We start from the raw sequence: 14,693 nt of genomic DNA, 5'->3' as shown, positions 1-14,693 counted from the left end.
AGATTAACAGCATCAGGGGAGCCGTGCCTGAGAGGACAGATAACGGCACCCCACGAAGGGGCCAGATGTGCAGATCGCCGAGACAACACGCCTGACCAGACCCCTGGAGAAAGCAAGCCAGTGGAAAAGAGACGCCTGAATAGATCTGAAGCACAGTCACCCAGAGTTGAGGCAAAAGAGGAGCCTAGCAGCCCAGCTGACCTCCCATCCCCAGCTGGCACAGACCCATCTGCTCTCGCAGCCCATCACACATCTAACCCCCGCTCCCCAAGCCTAGCCCCATCAAGCCTTCCTGGCGTTTTTCTGCCACTAAGTCCTAAGCCGGGCTAGAAGTGCTGCACTTGCATTTCCCTGGGGAGAGTGACCTGCCTGCAGCTGAGGTCACCATCTAGAGACTATTACAGCCACACAAGTAAGAACTGTTGCCTTTGGTAATGTAAGCGGATTTGCAGCTGATTGTTTGTGCTGAGCTTGAATTGCTTGTGAACGGCTTTATTGCGCCTGAGGAAACCCAGAAAGGCAATGTGGTTGGGTATCTTGGCATGCAGAGCACTGAGCTGGCTTTTAAGTGCTGCTCAGAAATGAGGCCTTATGGTCTGTATGTTATTTTGTGTATGTTTTAAAATAGAGCATGGGTCCCTCCAGACAGAGCCGAGCCCTTTATCCTGCGAGCACAGCAGCAAAGATGGGCTTTAATGTTCCTTTAAGATTTCATCTAATTGAAATTTAAGCGATCTTTAGCCCCTAATCACCTATGTGCGCACACACAAACACCCACCTCCACTGCCTTCAATGGAGATATCACACGCACACACACGTGAACTCTGATGCAGTCATACACCCTCACATTCCCAACTTATGCTCCTACACACACACACACACACTCCCTCTCTTATATCCACCCGTGTGCATACATACCCTCTCTTTGATGCTCATATAGACATGATGAGAGGCTCTCATGCCCATATGCAAGATGCTGCCATAGCCCTAGGGCCACAGGATCTGGGCGCACGCACCTGTGGAGTACTTCAGCTGGACCTGCCCATCAATGATTTCCATGGCCAGGAAGTCATGCTTCTCATTCAAACGCCCGTTGTAGAGCAAGAGGCCGCTGCGCTCCAGGGTGGTGAACCTGACACAGGGCAAAGCACAGATCCTGTGAGCTGTGTGTGCTCTCACATGAGTGCAGAGGGGACAGTGCCCCTTAAAGAATCACAGGGGATTAACTGATCCAGCCATTCTACCACCTTCCAGCAGGGACCAGCCACGAAGCCCCTGCGACAATACTTTCCAGTGTGTATTTGCTCACCGCAATGTGTATCTCCCCAGTGGCGGTCAGTGTTGTCACCACAGAAAGGATCTGCAGTGAGACCTGGACACCAGTACAAAAGCACATTCTGGCCGCTGGTGAATGAGATTGCTGCTCAGAAGGGCCCTGTGTTCACACCAGGCCACATGCTTGAGGAGGTGTATGCACAGCATCTATACCCGGGGGTGCCCTCAAGGGGAAGGGCAGGCTGGGGACACCTGTAGATGGTATTCCAGGAGAAAATGCCCCATAGAGCAGAATGGGAAATCACTGCACCAGCTGGCACAGCTGTTACACCTGTTACGCTGCACATTCCTCGAGTAAGAGCATGGAGGCACCCTCTGATAAAAGAGTGCCCGCCAGGGCCCCATGCAGCTCAACCAGCTGGGCTCCAAGGAGGAGCTGAGAGCCAGGAGGTGCAGCTGTGTGCAATATCTGGGGATAGCTTTTCTCTGCAGCTCCCAGGAGTGAAGGTTTACAGAGTGCAATGGAAATGTTTCACAGGCCCCTGGGCTGGGCAGGACCAAGGCATTTCAGTGGGGCGGGCTCTGGGCACTTCAGCAGTTCACTGGATAGGCAGGCCCTGGGTAGTGCCCATAGTTGCTTTGGCAGGGCCACGGGCTGAGTGCTGCATGCATGCCATCCCCTCGAAGTGCAGTAGAAAGAAGAGCAGGACTTACGAGAGGGAGAGGGTGAGGTGGAACCTCTGGCGCAGCCCCCGGAACATGACGAAGGACTTGGGGGGGAAGGAGCGCGTGGAGACTTCACAGTAGGGCTTCTCGAAGCCCCCGGAGGGGCACTGGCATTGGAAGCCGCCGTCCGCAGAGTTGGTGCAGGTGCCTCCGTTCCTGCACACGCCGGGGAGGCAGCGCCCTGAGCGGCTGTCCACCTCGCAGTTGTCACCTGTCGGGGAAGAGAACAGAGCCAGGGGCTCAGGGCACAACCTGGAGCAAGGAGCTGGAGCTGCGGGGGTTCCCAGCAATAAGGTATGGAGGTCACTGCCCCCAGGTTGCCTGGACAGCCACCAGCCAGACTGGAGGCCAGCTGAATGGGTCTCCCTTTCCCATAACTGTGAGCAGCTGACAGCAGCACATGGCCACCCCAGTCCCAGTCCCATTCCCCCAAGTGGGCCTGGGCTGGGGTACCTTGCCCTTCCCAGACCTTGTAAAGAGTCCCCCTAGCATGAGGCCTGAGAGCTGGCCAAACATCCCCGATGGTGAGAGCCATACAGCTCCGGGCCCTTCAGCTTCGGTGCCAATTCCCTGCTCCCCAGTGTCCACGGTGCTGGCCAGTCCTGCCCTGCCAGACCGAGAGCCCGTGTGTGTGTGTCAGACACGCTGCTAAGGCTCCAGGACAGACCCGGCCCAAGCACGGCCAGGGCAATCTGGGTGGGAAGGATTTACCTGCCCCATGGGGCTGTAACACTGCCTCCTGCAGGAGCATGGCAGACCTACAGCTCTCTGTCCGTTCTCACTCCTTAATGGAGCTTGGGGAGTGGCATAATTCACACACTAAGGAGAAACTTAAAGGTCTCCAAGTGTCTCAGGAGGCATCATCTCAGCGGTGGCCAACCCCATCACCCTGAGGCTCAGAGTCTCCCACTGCAAGGCCTGAGGCAGCTGGGCACAGCTGTGGGTGCAAGGTGCCCGGGCTGAGTTCTACCGGAGGATTCCTGCAGAGCTAAGATAGCTCCCTCCAGATCCCAGCAGAGGCACAAGTCAGGTCTTTGCTTGTCACCCTGGCCTCGGAGCTCAGCTGTCACCCAAAGCTCCATCCCTAAGGAAGAGAAGTGTCCCAGCCCTGCCTGCCTGCTGCCTCCAATCCCCTGGGGGGCTTTACTGCCCTAGGTCCAGCACAGTCAAGAGAACCATGCCACAGCAAGGCCAGTATGGTGTGGGCACCAGGTCCTGGGAGAGCCTGCAATCAGCTGCACAAGGCTGTCCCGCACCACTTCCTAATCTCCACAGGAGACGAGCCTGGAACCTCCAAGAGTTCTGGAATTTGGACACTGGTTCACTAGCCCAGAGGGATCACAGGTGTAGCGGGGGGGTTGGACTGGGGTTTCAGTCCTTCCACCCCTGAGCTGAAATGCAGCTGCCTTCTGACCTGGGCTGCCAATGCTGCTGCCGGTGCCACTTGTAACCCTGTATGCTGGGAGAGGGGAACAGCCTGTAGTGGGAGGTGTACTGCTCCCCGCCTCCCAGCAGCTCTGGCAGACTAATCTCCAGACCATGACTCCCTCTGTACGCCACGGGGATGGGAACTTATGGCTTGGAAATTCCCAACGCTTTTCCCACATCAAAGCCCCTGCTGCCAACGAACAGGCTCCTCCAGCCTGGCACTGAGCACTGACAGATCAGCATATTGCACAGCAAAGCTGTCCAAGCGATGGAAATGCTCAGCAGGGACCGAGTCACTTTGGAAAGGTCAGTAAGACACAGCAAAGACCCCTTCAGGCCTTTCACTTTGCTGCAGCACTGACAGTGGCTGTCTCCTCCAGAGACCAGGGCTCTCAGTTATAAGTGAAATGAGTTTGCTGTCCTCAGCCTAGTCCCTAAAGGAGGTTTGGCCACAACCCGAAAGCTACCAGGGGTCTCTGCTCAGAGAGGAGCGGCCTGGATAAAAGGGAGGCTGCAGGTCAGAAGAGAGGGGCAGCAGCAGAGCTGCGTGGAGTCCCAAGAATGTAATGAGAGGGAGGCTGCAGGTCTGGGCTGTGGTATATGAGCTTTGCTGGGACCAGACTTAGAGGAGCAGGGGAGCCCCAGGCATGGACTGAGGCTGCACAGTGTGTGGCCCCACAACTGGAGCAGAAGGGGGTGGTCAGGACTGAGGAGATTTGGCAGAGTGACGAGGGAAGACAGGAAGAGCAGGGGGCTGCAGGTCGACACAGTCCAATTTTGCTGGCACTGACTGAAACCAGCCCATTTCCTTATTTCAATCTGTTGCCTTTGCAGTGGTCTGAGGAATAAAGGGTACACATGACCGCTCTCATGAAGTGACTAGCAAAGGGCTGGGATGGGGTTAATGCCCCAGAGTAACAGAACCTGGGTTATCCCCAGGGAACCCAATCCACAGCCAGGAAACTGGACACAGGGCCTGGCGTTTAGTCCAGTAGCCTGACGGACTGGGGTATTCATTATAAAGCACCCGTGTAAATGGCATCCGCTGAACTCTTCTGACAGCAGGCTCAGTAGGAAGGCCAGAGAGTGAACCCGAAGAGTGAACTCTTCTCTGTCTTTAGAGGGAATCTCCTTTGGCGTGGGGCAGCAATCCTGCATTGGCCTCAGGGAGATAGGCTGCAAGAGCTAAAGAGCCTTTTCCATCTCTGATGCCGGTGCTGTTACCCAGAGGTCTGTCGTGCATACGCTGTTAGAGGAACAAGGTAGGTGAGGTAGTATCGTTTATTGGACCAACTTCTTTTGCTGACACAGACAAGCTAGGGAGCTTACACGGAGATCTTCAAGCTTGAAAACTCTCTCTCACCAACAGAAGTTGGTCCAATAAAAGACGTTACTTCACCTACCTTATCAAATATCTTGGAACCGACACAGCTACAACAGTGAGTGCACTGTTGTCATTTGCCTGAGAGGCCACTGGGTGACGCTGCCTGCCACGCAAGGCCATGGCTGGAACTTCAGCAGGCTCCACAAGTTCACTTGCACCATCATTCAGAGAAGCTGAACTCTTTGCCATGGTCACTGAGGCAGGAAATGTTAGTTCCACTACGGTGTCTCTCTGCTGCCTGTGGCTACAGAGAGGGAATCATAGAGCCACAGGGCTAGGGATGAGTTCCTCTCTATTACTATGCTCTCTGTCTAGCTACCAGAGCATACGCGGATTTCTGGCATGGCTGAGAACGCCTTCAAACTCTTTAGTACTGCACATATAGCCCTGCGGACCTGAGTTGCACAAGGTTACCAGCTCTCTCAGCCTCACTGGCGTTAGCCTACATGAGAAAACCCCTGGGGAAACTGGAGGGCTTTGCTCAAGAGAGGCTGGAAGGGGCCCCTGCTGCACGAAGGGGCAGAATTGGTGGGTCATACTCTGGGGCATCAGCAGAGCTGGATGGAGAGAGCCACGGACTGGACTAGCAGGGGATGCTGCAGGCCAGGATTGAGGTGCATCGGCAGAGCAGTAGTGGGATGCCCATCCTTCCCCTGGCAGGGCTCAGTGCTCCAGTCCCTCAGTGTGACGTGCACTCACTTCATCAGCGTCACTGAAAACAAACCCTCACGGCTGGGCTGTGCAGCACTGGTGGAGCATCTCAGCAGCATGCTTATAATGGAGCTAATGGAGGGGCTCCTCATACTAAACGAGCCTGGATGGACAAGGTTGACAGGCTCCCTTTCTCCACAGGGAAAACACCCTGTAATCCCCAGAGTCCTGTCCTAGGACAGCTCTGGGGAAGGTCTCTAAAGTCTTTAGCCCAAATCCTCAAAGATATTTAGGCTCCTAACTTCCATTGACACCAATGTGGGGATCTGGACCTTTGGCCCTATTTTTGTGACTATCACACTGGTGAAGGTGCCAGGATGGAGAGCACCAGCTTTATGTATCCACTGAGTGGGCTGGGCATAGCCCAGGCAGTAGCAGGGCAGGCTTCCCTCGCATGCTGCCCTGCCTGTGTGTCTCAGCCCTCCGCTGGAGAGACTCTTTCCCCAAGAGGTGAGGAGTTCACTCTCCATTGCCCACCGCCTCTCTGTTAGGAGCTTCCCAGCAGGGGTGATTAGCACCAACCCTCGTGACCTGTAGAAACCAGACTGGCACCCACACTCATTTCACATAGGATATGACCACAATGACAGTGACAGCTGGCCTGGAGCCTGCCTGGAACTGGTGCCCGGCAGGTGAAAAGCCCTGTCTCTCTTTCCTCTAGCCCCCTGAAACAGCGAGGCCCAATGACCCAGGTCCCCATGGAAATGGAAGGACTGGCGGTGGAAGCGCTGTCTCTTGTTCCCCGACGCCCCAAGCCAGCCACCATCCTATTTCAGCCAGGTTATATTTCTAATGTCCCCGTACACTATCTGGCCATGTCTATCCCAGCACTGTGCCCTGGCATGGGACAAACCACCCAGACCTTCCAGGAGGGTGGAGCTGGGCACCACATGACCCTTGGGAATCCCCACATCCTAATAGCTTCAGTCTAACCCCTACAGCTGCCAACTGAAAACCAGAGCTCTAGTCACCATCCCGCTTCGAGGGCAGGGGATTCCCACACACACCTCCCCTGCCGGCGGCAGGTTGGCAGCGTCAGCCCCGTTCTCTCTTCCCCCACCCTGTGTCTCCGTTCTACCACCGATCAAGGCTGATAAGTGCAGCTATCAAAGGGGGAACTGTCGTCTCTTTAAATCTGGGAACCGGCAGCCATTACCCGAGGGAACCAGAGATGTTTTTCATTGTCTCTGAAATTAAAGCACCCTCTCTCCCTTTGATGGGATCAGTAATGTATTCCTCTGAGAAGGCACTGTGGGGGCGAGTGGGGGGGAGGGGGGGAGGGAAGGCAGGAAGAAGCAGCCATGTTTTAGTCATCCCAACTGGAGGGCTGGGAACTCCTCTCCCTCATCCTCTATCCCTCTGCCCCCTTTCCTCAAGTGGTTGCAGGCTCCAGAGTTACTCGGAGCCCAGTGCTTGCAGTCCTGGACTTTCTGTTTACCCCTCTTGGTCTCTCTCCTCTGTTGTATCTACTACACTGACCCGTCCCCCACCCAACAGCAATAGAGTACTGCCCCATACCTGTCCCATGTCCAGGGATCTCAGATGCAACAGCTATTCGCTTCCCACCCAACACTGGCCCACCCTCTTTGTGCTGAAGGAGCACAGTCAGGGCCCATCCCACAGATCTGTCCCCAGAATCCGTTTCTGGGTGCTGAAGTTCAGCCGAGGATTTGCCTGGGCCCAGTGCACAGGCCACCCCAGGGGACGCACATGTGCGCAGATCAAACAGATCTTGAATGGGACGGGTTTACATCACATTTGTGACGTGTTGTGGGGCAAGCAGCCTGATTCCAGTGAGCACAGAAATCCAGGGCCACCTCAGCATCCCTCCCAGTGCACAGGGATCCAGCATGGCCAGTCACCAACTCATTACTCCAAGGGAATCAGCACAGAGGGAGCCCTCAGCCTGCCAGACTCCAGGGTCTCCACACAGCCCAGCTCTAGGTGAGGCCTGGCCTGGCCTCTGTGCTGTCACCTCAGGAGGCGTGAGCTGCTGCTGATGCTATGACATTGGGGCCACAGGGCCAGGCCTAGAGCAAACCAATGTGGGGAGCATGGAGCCCAATAGAAGGCCCAGGTCCTGGTGGGGCGTGTGTAGGCTAGGGACGCCTATCCACATAGGTGTATAATCAGGCTGGAGACACACTCCTGTGAAGGAAAGGGAGAGAGCAATGAGCCCAGAAGACGAGAGCATGAGAACCCGTGAATGAGGGAGCTGCCCCGGAGCCAGCCCCTGGAGAAGGAACAGAGCTAGGAGTAGGAGGGGTGAGTCCTGGGCACTAGTGTGGCCCTGCTCACATCCTCAGGCCCAATCTGTAACCATTTCTGGCTGCTGTGCACACCCTTGTAGGGCAACGCACCCTGTGCGCAAACAGGTGCTGGCCGGCTCAGGCTGCCTGCTCCGCCTTCCCGGGAGGCTGAAACTGAGCTGTGCTCGCCCACGTCAATCAGCCCTGAGAAGGCTTTGAGCAGCCCAGGGGCTCAGGTGACAGAGCTGGGGACAGGGGTTGGGAACCGAGGTGATGAGGGCCATGGAATCACTTAGACAAGCAGACAGACAGAGAGGGCCTGGGAGGAAGCGGCGCCTCTTCCCATTTTGTCTCTTTGAGGCTTCTAGAGCCTAAAAGGGAACCATCCAGCACTAGGTCCTGGGCTCTGCTCCTGTTCTCTGCCTCGCTGCGTGTGGGGGATGGGGAGGTGGCGGGAACTGACAGGGAAACGAGCTCATTAACCCCTCCGCTAATGTCTTCACACTTTAAATGCTGGGGGTTAATTACTATTGGCTTTGCTTATCTCACCAGTAACCACCCGACACAGGAGCTGCTCACACGCTTGCCATCTGTTCCCTCCCACCATCCCCCAAAGCAATTCTTCCCAGCTGAGGAAGTGCAGGGAGAGACAGGCCTGGCCTGGGAGCCAGCAAATGAGACTGTCACTCCAGCACTCACTCCACCAGCAGCCAGAGGCTCCCTCTCACTTCTCCATGCAGCAAGCATGAGGCCAGTTCAGGGAGTCCAATCCCTGCCCCTCTCCTGAACTCACCCCATGTCCCTCATTCCTGCCCAGCAGCCCATTCTATCGCAGTTCGAGGATCCCCACACAGCTCTGCTGATGCCCCTCACTCCTGACCTGCAGCACCTCGACTAGTCCAGTCTCGGCCCACCCCACCACGGCGCTGCCAACGCTCTCCAATCCTGATCACGCCACTGCAGCGTGAGCTGATCCTCAGGCTCCCGGGGACTGGCACTGGGGTACAGATTCAGGTCTCACAGCCCGGCTGCCTCGTTCCCTTCCCTTCCCTTCATGATGGATGGCCTGATCCAACCTGTCCATTCCTTCCCAAGCAGTGGGGCTGTTGGGAGTTCTGGAGTGATGCTCTGTCTCTGCATTTCCCCGGGGAATATGCCATGAACAGAACAACCTTATTTCCTCTCCTAAGAGTGGCTCCCTCCCTCCCCCCCCACCTGCTGGGGGAGGGGACCCTAAATAGACAGAGTGTTAACGCACTGAGTGGCTCCACCAGATGCTGATGGACTGACTGGCTGGGGGGATGTGCCGGAAGCTGGGCGATAGACCTGGGCATCTCTGCCAGCAGACACTGAGACTGTCACAGGCTGGCGCCTCCATCGCAAATCTCCCTGCTGCTCCCTTCGTGCAGCCTGCAGCAATGGCTCAGAGCCTCTTGTGGGAGACGAGGAGCAGGCTCCTTAGCAGATTGATTTTCCCGAGTGAAATTGAACTTTCTGACTTGTCAGGGTCAAGAAGCAGCTGAGGATCAAAAGCTCCAGCCACTGCAGACCTATGTGGAAGGCATCAGAGTGTCATGCCAGCCTGGAACATCTGCGGCATGACAGCCATGAGCAAAGCTAGTGGGAGGATGAGCAGAAACAGCTGCCTCCTTCGTTCCCCACCCCATGAACATTCCCCCGCCCAAGAGAAAATGTTGTTCTGAGAAAGAGATTGAGTGAAGAGGTGAGAGTCCCCCCCTTCATGGAGTAACCCTGAAATCCTCACTGCCTGGCATAGCACCCCAACGCATCTGCCAAGGACAAGGCATTTCACTTTGCTCAAAGGATTTCAGCCTGGTTACAAACAGATCCATAGAGCTGGGAGCTCCTGTGGCATTGATTCCCTTGCCAGGCCTGGTGGGCACAGGGCCATGGCATCTTGTACCTAGTGCCTCCCATCTTGGTTAAACTGGCAAAACACAAGTGCAGCACTAGCAGCTGATTCCTCAGGCGCGAGGGGGATGGTAAGAAACCAGGAGACTGCTCAGGGCCATGTTAATAACATTCAGCTTTCCCCTGTTACATAGAGCACCCTGGAAACACAGGGACTTCTGCAGAGCCAGAGGGCCACAGCCTGGCAGACCGAGTTCTTAGCTCAGTGCCGTGCATTGCCCAGTACGGGAGGAGGAGACCAGGGCAAACCCATCCCTGCCTAGACTCCCTACTGTCCATTCAGGCAGACAGCGTCTGACAGACCCACACAGTGTACCCGTTCTGGAAGGATGAAGGGTTAAACCGAGTCACCGTTTGCCCCTGTGGTTCTAATGAGCCGCTCCCCATGAGACTCTGACTGCTGCTGCAACGGGCCCTTTCAGATACAAAAGCAATAACCAACAAACCCTGTTCTGGCTCCTTTAAAGAGCAAAGACCCGGGATTATTACTGCTGGCGAGGTGTGTGGGAAAGACAAGCCAGAAAGCAGAAGGTCTCTTTATCCTGGGAAAGCAGAGACCCTCTACCCCACCTCGTCCTCCCACTGGTGAGCAGGCGGGGCAGAGCGGTGCCCCCACCCGCTCAGTGGGGCTCCGGCACTTACCTGTGAAATGCTGGCGGCAGATGCAGGTGTAGCCACCCTCCCTACGGGCGCAGATGCCCCCGTTATGGCAGGGGTTGGAGTAGCACAGGTTGATCTCGGTTTCACAGTAGTCCCCGGTGAAGCCCTGAGGGCAGCGGCAGCGCAGGCCTGTGATGGGGTGGATGGGCCGGAAGAGTGTGGATGGGGAGGCGATGAAAGGGGCCGAACTGTCGAACTTGAGCACGGAGATGCACTTCATGTAGTTCTGGCAAGGCTCACGCAGGCAGACGTTGTCATCGAAGGGCAGTACCTCCAGCATGGAGACAGAGGTCAGAGTCATGCGCTTCATGTACAGCTGCTCCTGGAGCTCCTCAGAGCTAAAGAAGTGGCCGCTGCGGGGCGCTAGTGCTGAGAAGCTGACGTTCAGCACCGAGCCACCCACGTCCGTGTCATTCTGGATGTTGAAGATGAAGACGTCCTCCTTGGGCGTGGCCAACACAGTGGCCACACCCTCCAGGAAGCTGGTGAGCAGGGGTGAGAGGAAGCGTTCCTGCCACATGTTCTCCAGCCGCACCGTGATGCTGTTGGCCAGCATGTCCTCCGTGATGACGATGACACGCAGGACGCACTGGGCGGTCACGCTGTGGATTCCATCTGCAGAAGAGATGAGGCAACATTACAGCCCCGCAGCACTGGGCTGGGAGATGAGGGCGTGAGTGGGACAGAGCCCCATGAGTTACCAGAGCGCCATATATCCCACTTCAAGCTCGGCTTAACCCCCATGGCAAGGCCCAGTTTCTGTGGCTACTCACCTAATCCAGCACCCGGAGTGGAGGCTTGGCTACAACTTTTGATGCACTGGATAGTGGAGGGTGTGTCTGTGTTCAGTGTGAATAGCACACTCAGTGCAGCCCTTCCCACCCCGCTATTTAACTGGATATTGACTCCTGTTCGTTGCACAGCCTCCACACGTGTAATTCACAGTGTGCCACTGACTGATGTGTTAACACACACCACCACCACCACAGAAGCCATCAGAGGGAAGCTGAGCTCTGGCAGTTGAGTAGAGCAGCTTGAGTTGTGGCATAAGGATGTTACTTTGATGGACTGTGAAATAAACAACAGTGCCATTCGCATTGTCGTAATTCAGTTTAAGAATGAACTCTCCATTGAGAGTCATAGGGCAGTCTCACCACTGAGTTATTGTTTCAGGCTCTCTGCAGACTCAGGCAGACATTCCTGCACTGATTACATTCAGGTCACATTTGGAAGGTTTCCCTTGCTACCATGAGGTCTAGATTTTTTTTTAACGATAGCTGAGATTCTGGAGAATTATTCTGTGCCACCACTTAATACATGGACTCAAAATACATGAGGCCTGTATATATCAACAACACAGGACAGGGCATGCACCCCACGGTTCAAGCACTGCCCAGGCACGAGAAGCAACCTGAGTGAATGCCAGCTGTGCTCAGCACACACCAGACACGGGCAGAGTCAGTCACTAAGCTGCTGTTTGATTTGGATCTTTGCACACTTGGGAGCAAATTGAGTGCTCAGAAAAGTGAGTGAGCAACAGCGCTGGCTGGAAGGGGGCCCGGCCGGGGGAGGAGCTATACACTGAGGAAGAAGCAAGCACTGGGGTGGGTGGGAGCTAACAGCGGATGCGAGGGTTTCAATGTGTTCTGACAATTCCTTCCTTCCGCCTTTCCCTCCCCCCTTCCCTCTCCAGTCACTTCCTCTCTTCTCCTGGGTCTCGAAGGCTTTAGGCCTGTCTCACTGCTTCCTTCCTCATCATCATCTGCTCCCCATCTGCTCTTCCTTCTTCCCCCAACTTGGATTGTTTTATTCTCTTTTATCTTTATCTTCCTTGCAAACAAACTCCAGCCCCTGGGATCTTGTTCTGTATGAGCACATCCAGAGTACATGCTGAGTTGGCTGCCCCTTCCCTCTGATGCCCAGGCTGCTAGCAGCTGACACAGAGCATCCTCCTGACTTTAGATTCAGAGCCATCTAGCTCACCTAACACTCAGGGGAAGCCTGCTCCCCTCTGGAGTGACAGTGGAGAGTGACCCTTCCCCTAAGGCCGCAGATCTCAGTGCAATCAAGGCAATGGGCTGTGTAGGACTCCCTTCAAAGCCAACAGGGATGCAGTGGAGTCCTGTCTCAGAATTTCCTTTCCCTGCCTCTGCTCTCCCTGGCAGCGAGAGTCTGCCCCAGGTCCTGCCTGCATGGCACTGCAGACAGGAGAGCATAAGGCCACAAGGCAGGCGCCTCGCTCTAGTACCGTTACTATTCCATTATTAGTAACAGATTTCTAGTGTCTTTCAAAGCTTCAGATACTTCGCAGAAAGCACTTCATGTGGGGGTCACTTGACACACACTGTGCATTCTGAGCTGGCTGCCCCTGGCGCCCAGGCTGTTAGCCGCCAACACAGAGCTTCCCCGACTTGACCTACCACTAAAACGCATCCAGCTTTGGGGTGGAATTCAGCAGCACTTCCCAGCAACGCTACCCGAGTTTAGCACAGGAACTGCATAGAACTTAGATACTCCAGTGACGAGTCGGAAGGCGGGGAGGGAGATAGACAGATCCAAGTTGGGGTTTAGCCACAGGATGAAGAATGTAATTACCCAGTTGGGGTTTTGCCAGGACACCGAGACTAATAATTTGAATCTTGTAAAAATGCCATGGGTTCTTTAATGATCATGAATGCCCTGGGCCATAGTTTTCCATCCTGTATTAAGCCTTCTCTGATCTAACTAGGGAAAAGTAGGTTTCTGTGAGTGATTCCATTTAAAAAAAACTAACTGTTCTGTACTCGACACCAAATCAGTAGCTTTGTCAGGGACTACCCCAATGCCCCATTTGATCAAATGTCCAACCATTCACACCCCTCAACCACCAAGTGACCCCTCCCTTTCCTCCTTCAGACGATCTTTTCCTGGAAGACACTTCTTCCCACAATCCCTGCTCCCTGCAGGCCCCACTCATTAGTGACTTCAGCTGAGTTACATCAGGGATGAATCTGAGCCTTCTTCTCTTCATAATCCCCAGATTTTCCTACCCCTTGTGTGTTTTTCTCTTCTTGAGACGGTAAGCTCTTCAGGGCAGGGAATGTGCTCAGTGAGGACATTTAAAATGCTCTAGGAAAGTTTTATAATAATCATAAGAAAACTTGCAATTCACCATTTAATTGAACAATCCATCTTCAGACTTACTAGACAGCTGTCCTGGTGCCATTTGTCACTCATCCTACCCACATATAAGGTGCTAGTCCTAATTTGCCTTCTCCCTGGGTGGCTGTGAGCTTCTCCTATATGCAGTGATGAGCTGCACTGAAGTATCAGATTCAACACCATACGCAACACAGATTCTGAAGAACTCGGGATTATAAAAACAAACTTTCTTCAGAAATGAGGCTCCAAGGTTGGCACATATGAGCCAATATGAGCACCAAACTCAGTGTTTAGAATGGCTGCAGCAACTCATGCCAAAGCAGCACCTAACTGGACCAGGAGAGGTGACTTGCATCTGAAACCAAGCTCAGCCACCCTGCCTATGACACGACTACCCTTAAAAGTGCTAACACAGGAAAGGTGCTGGGAAATAGACAGATCTGATTCCCTCTAGAGACACCAAAAGCCCACAGGCTACAGAACCAGTGTCCTTCCTTCCACTCTCCTCCCACACCCCTTCCTGAGCCAGTGCGATGATCATCTCTGCAAAGCACCACTCGACAGAGCCTTGATCAGTTTCCTGGAAGGGGCATTATTCTTCCCCCTCTGCTGCAGAAAGATTGGGCCTGGCATCTGACAGGAAAATAGATCCCCAGGAACAGCCTCGCACATTTGCTGTCATGGGAACATGGGGCGTCTTTAATCCATGCTATAGTTAACATTTTGTGCCAAGTTCATGGGCTATCTTGTGGCTCAGGGCTCCTCTCACAGGAGGGAGGGGAGCTCTGATTTATGACTTAGTTTAGGGGTCAAAGGGAACATTCAGCTCTGCAGGAAAAGCAAAGATATCTGAGTGGATTTATGGGGCTGTGCCACTATGGACAGGACAAATTACATGGTCTGAGAGGGAACCCCACCTTCTGCAACTGCTTCTCCTCCCGCTCACCCTTTCATGTCCTACCAGGGAGCTTCTGCAGCACTGGGGGAGCCCCACAGACTACAAATCCATTTTCTTAACCTCCCCTCCATGCCCTGGGACGCTCCTACAGCAATTGGAGGGGGGCACTTTCTGATAGTGCCTTTGACCCTGAAGAGAAGTTGAAATCAGCAATGGGAACCCACAGGCCAGAACCTTGAACTCAAGAGAAGCTGCAGGTCTCCTCAGGACATCCATCTGAAGAGTTACC

General features: G+C 54.6%; 1 protein-coding gene across 1 annotated transcript in view; it reads right to left on the bottom strand.

Moving 5' to 3' along the window:
* CELSR3 (cadherin EGF LAG seven-pass G-type receptor 3) overlaps positions 1-14,693 on the bottom strand; it is a 62,866-nt gene that overhangs the window by 31,749 nt on the left and 16,424 nt on the right. The window contains 3 exon segments of the mRNA XM_067544252.1: positions 1,017-1,132; positions 1,990-2,212; positions 10,348-10,980. Coding sequence (XP_067400353.1) covers positions 1,017-1,132; positions 1,990-2,212; positions 10,348-10,980 — 972 coding nt within the window.

Source organism: Emydura macquarii, unplaced genomic scaffold (assembly GCF_026122565.2).
Source record: "Emydura macquarii macquarii isolate MOO-44397 ecotype Brisbane River unplaced genomic scaffold, CSIRO-AGI_Emac_v2 contig_968, whole genome shotgun sequence".
Lineage (NCBI taxonomy): Eukaryota > Metazoa > Chordata > Testudines > Chelidae > Emydura > Emydura macquarii.
This window is presented reverse-complemented; position numbering and strand designations above follow the sequence as displayed.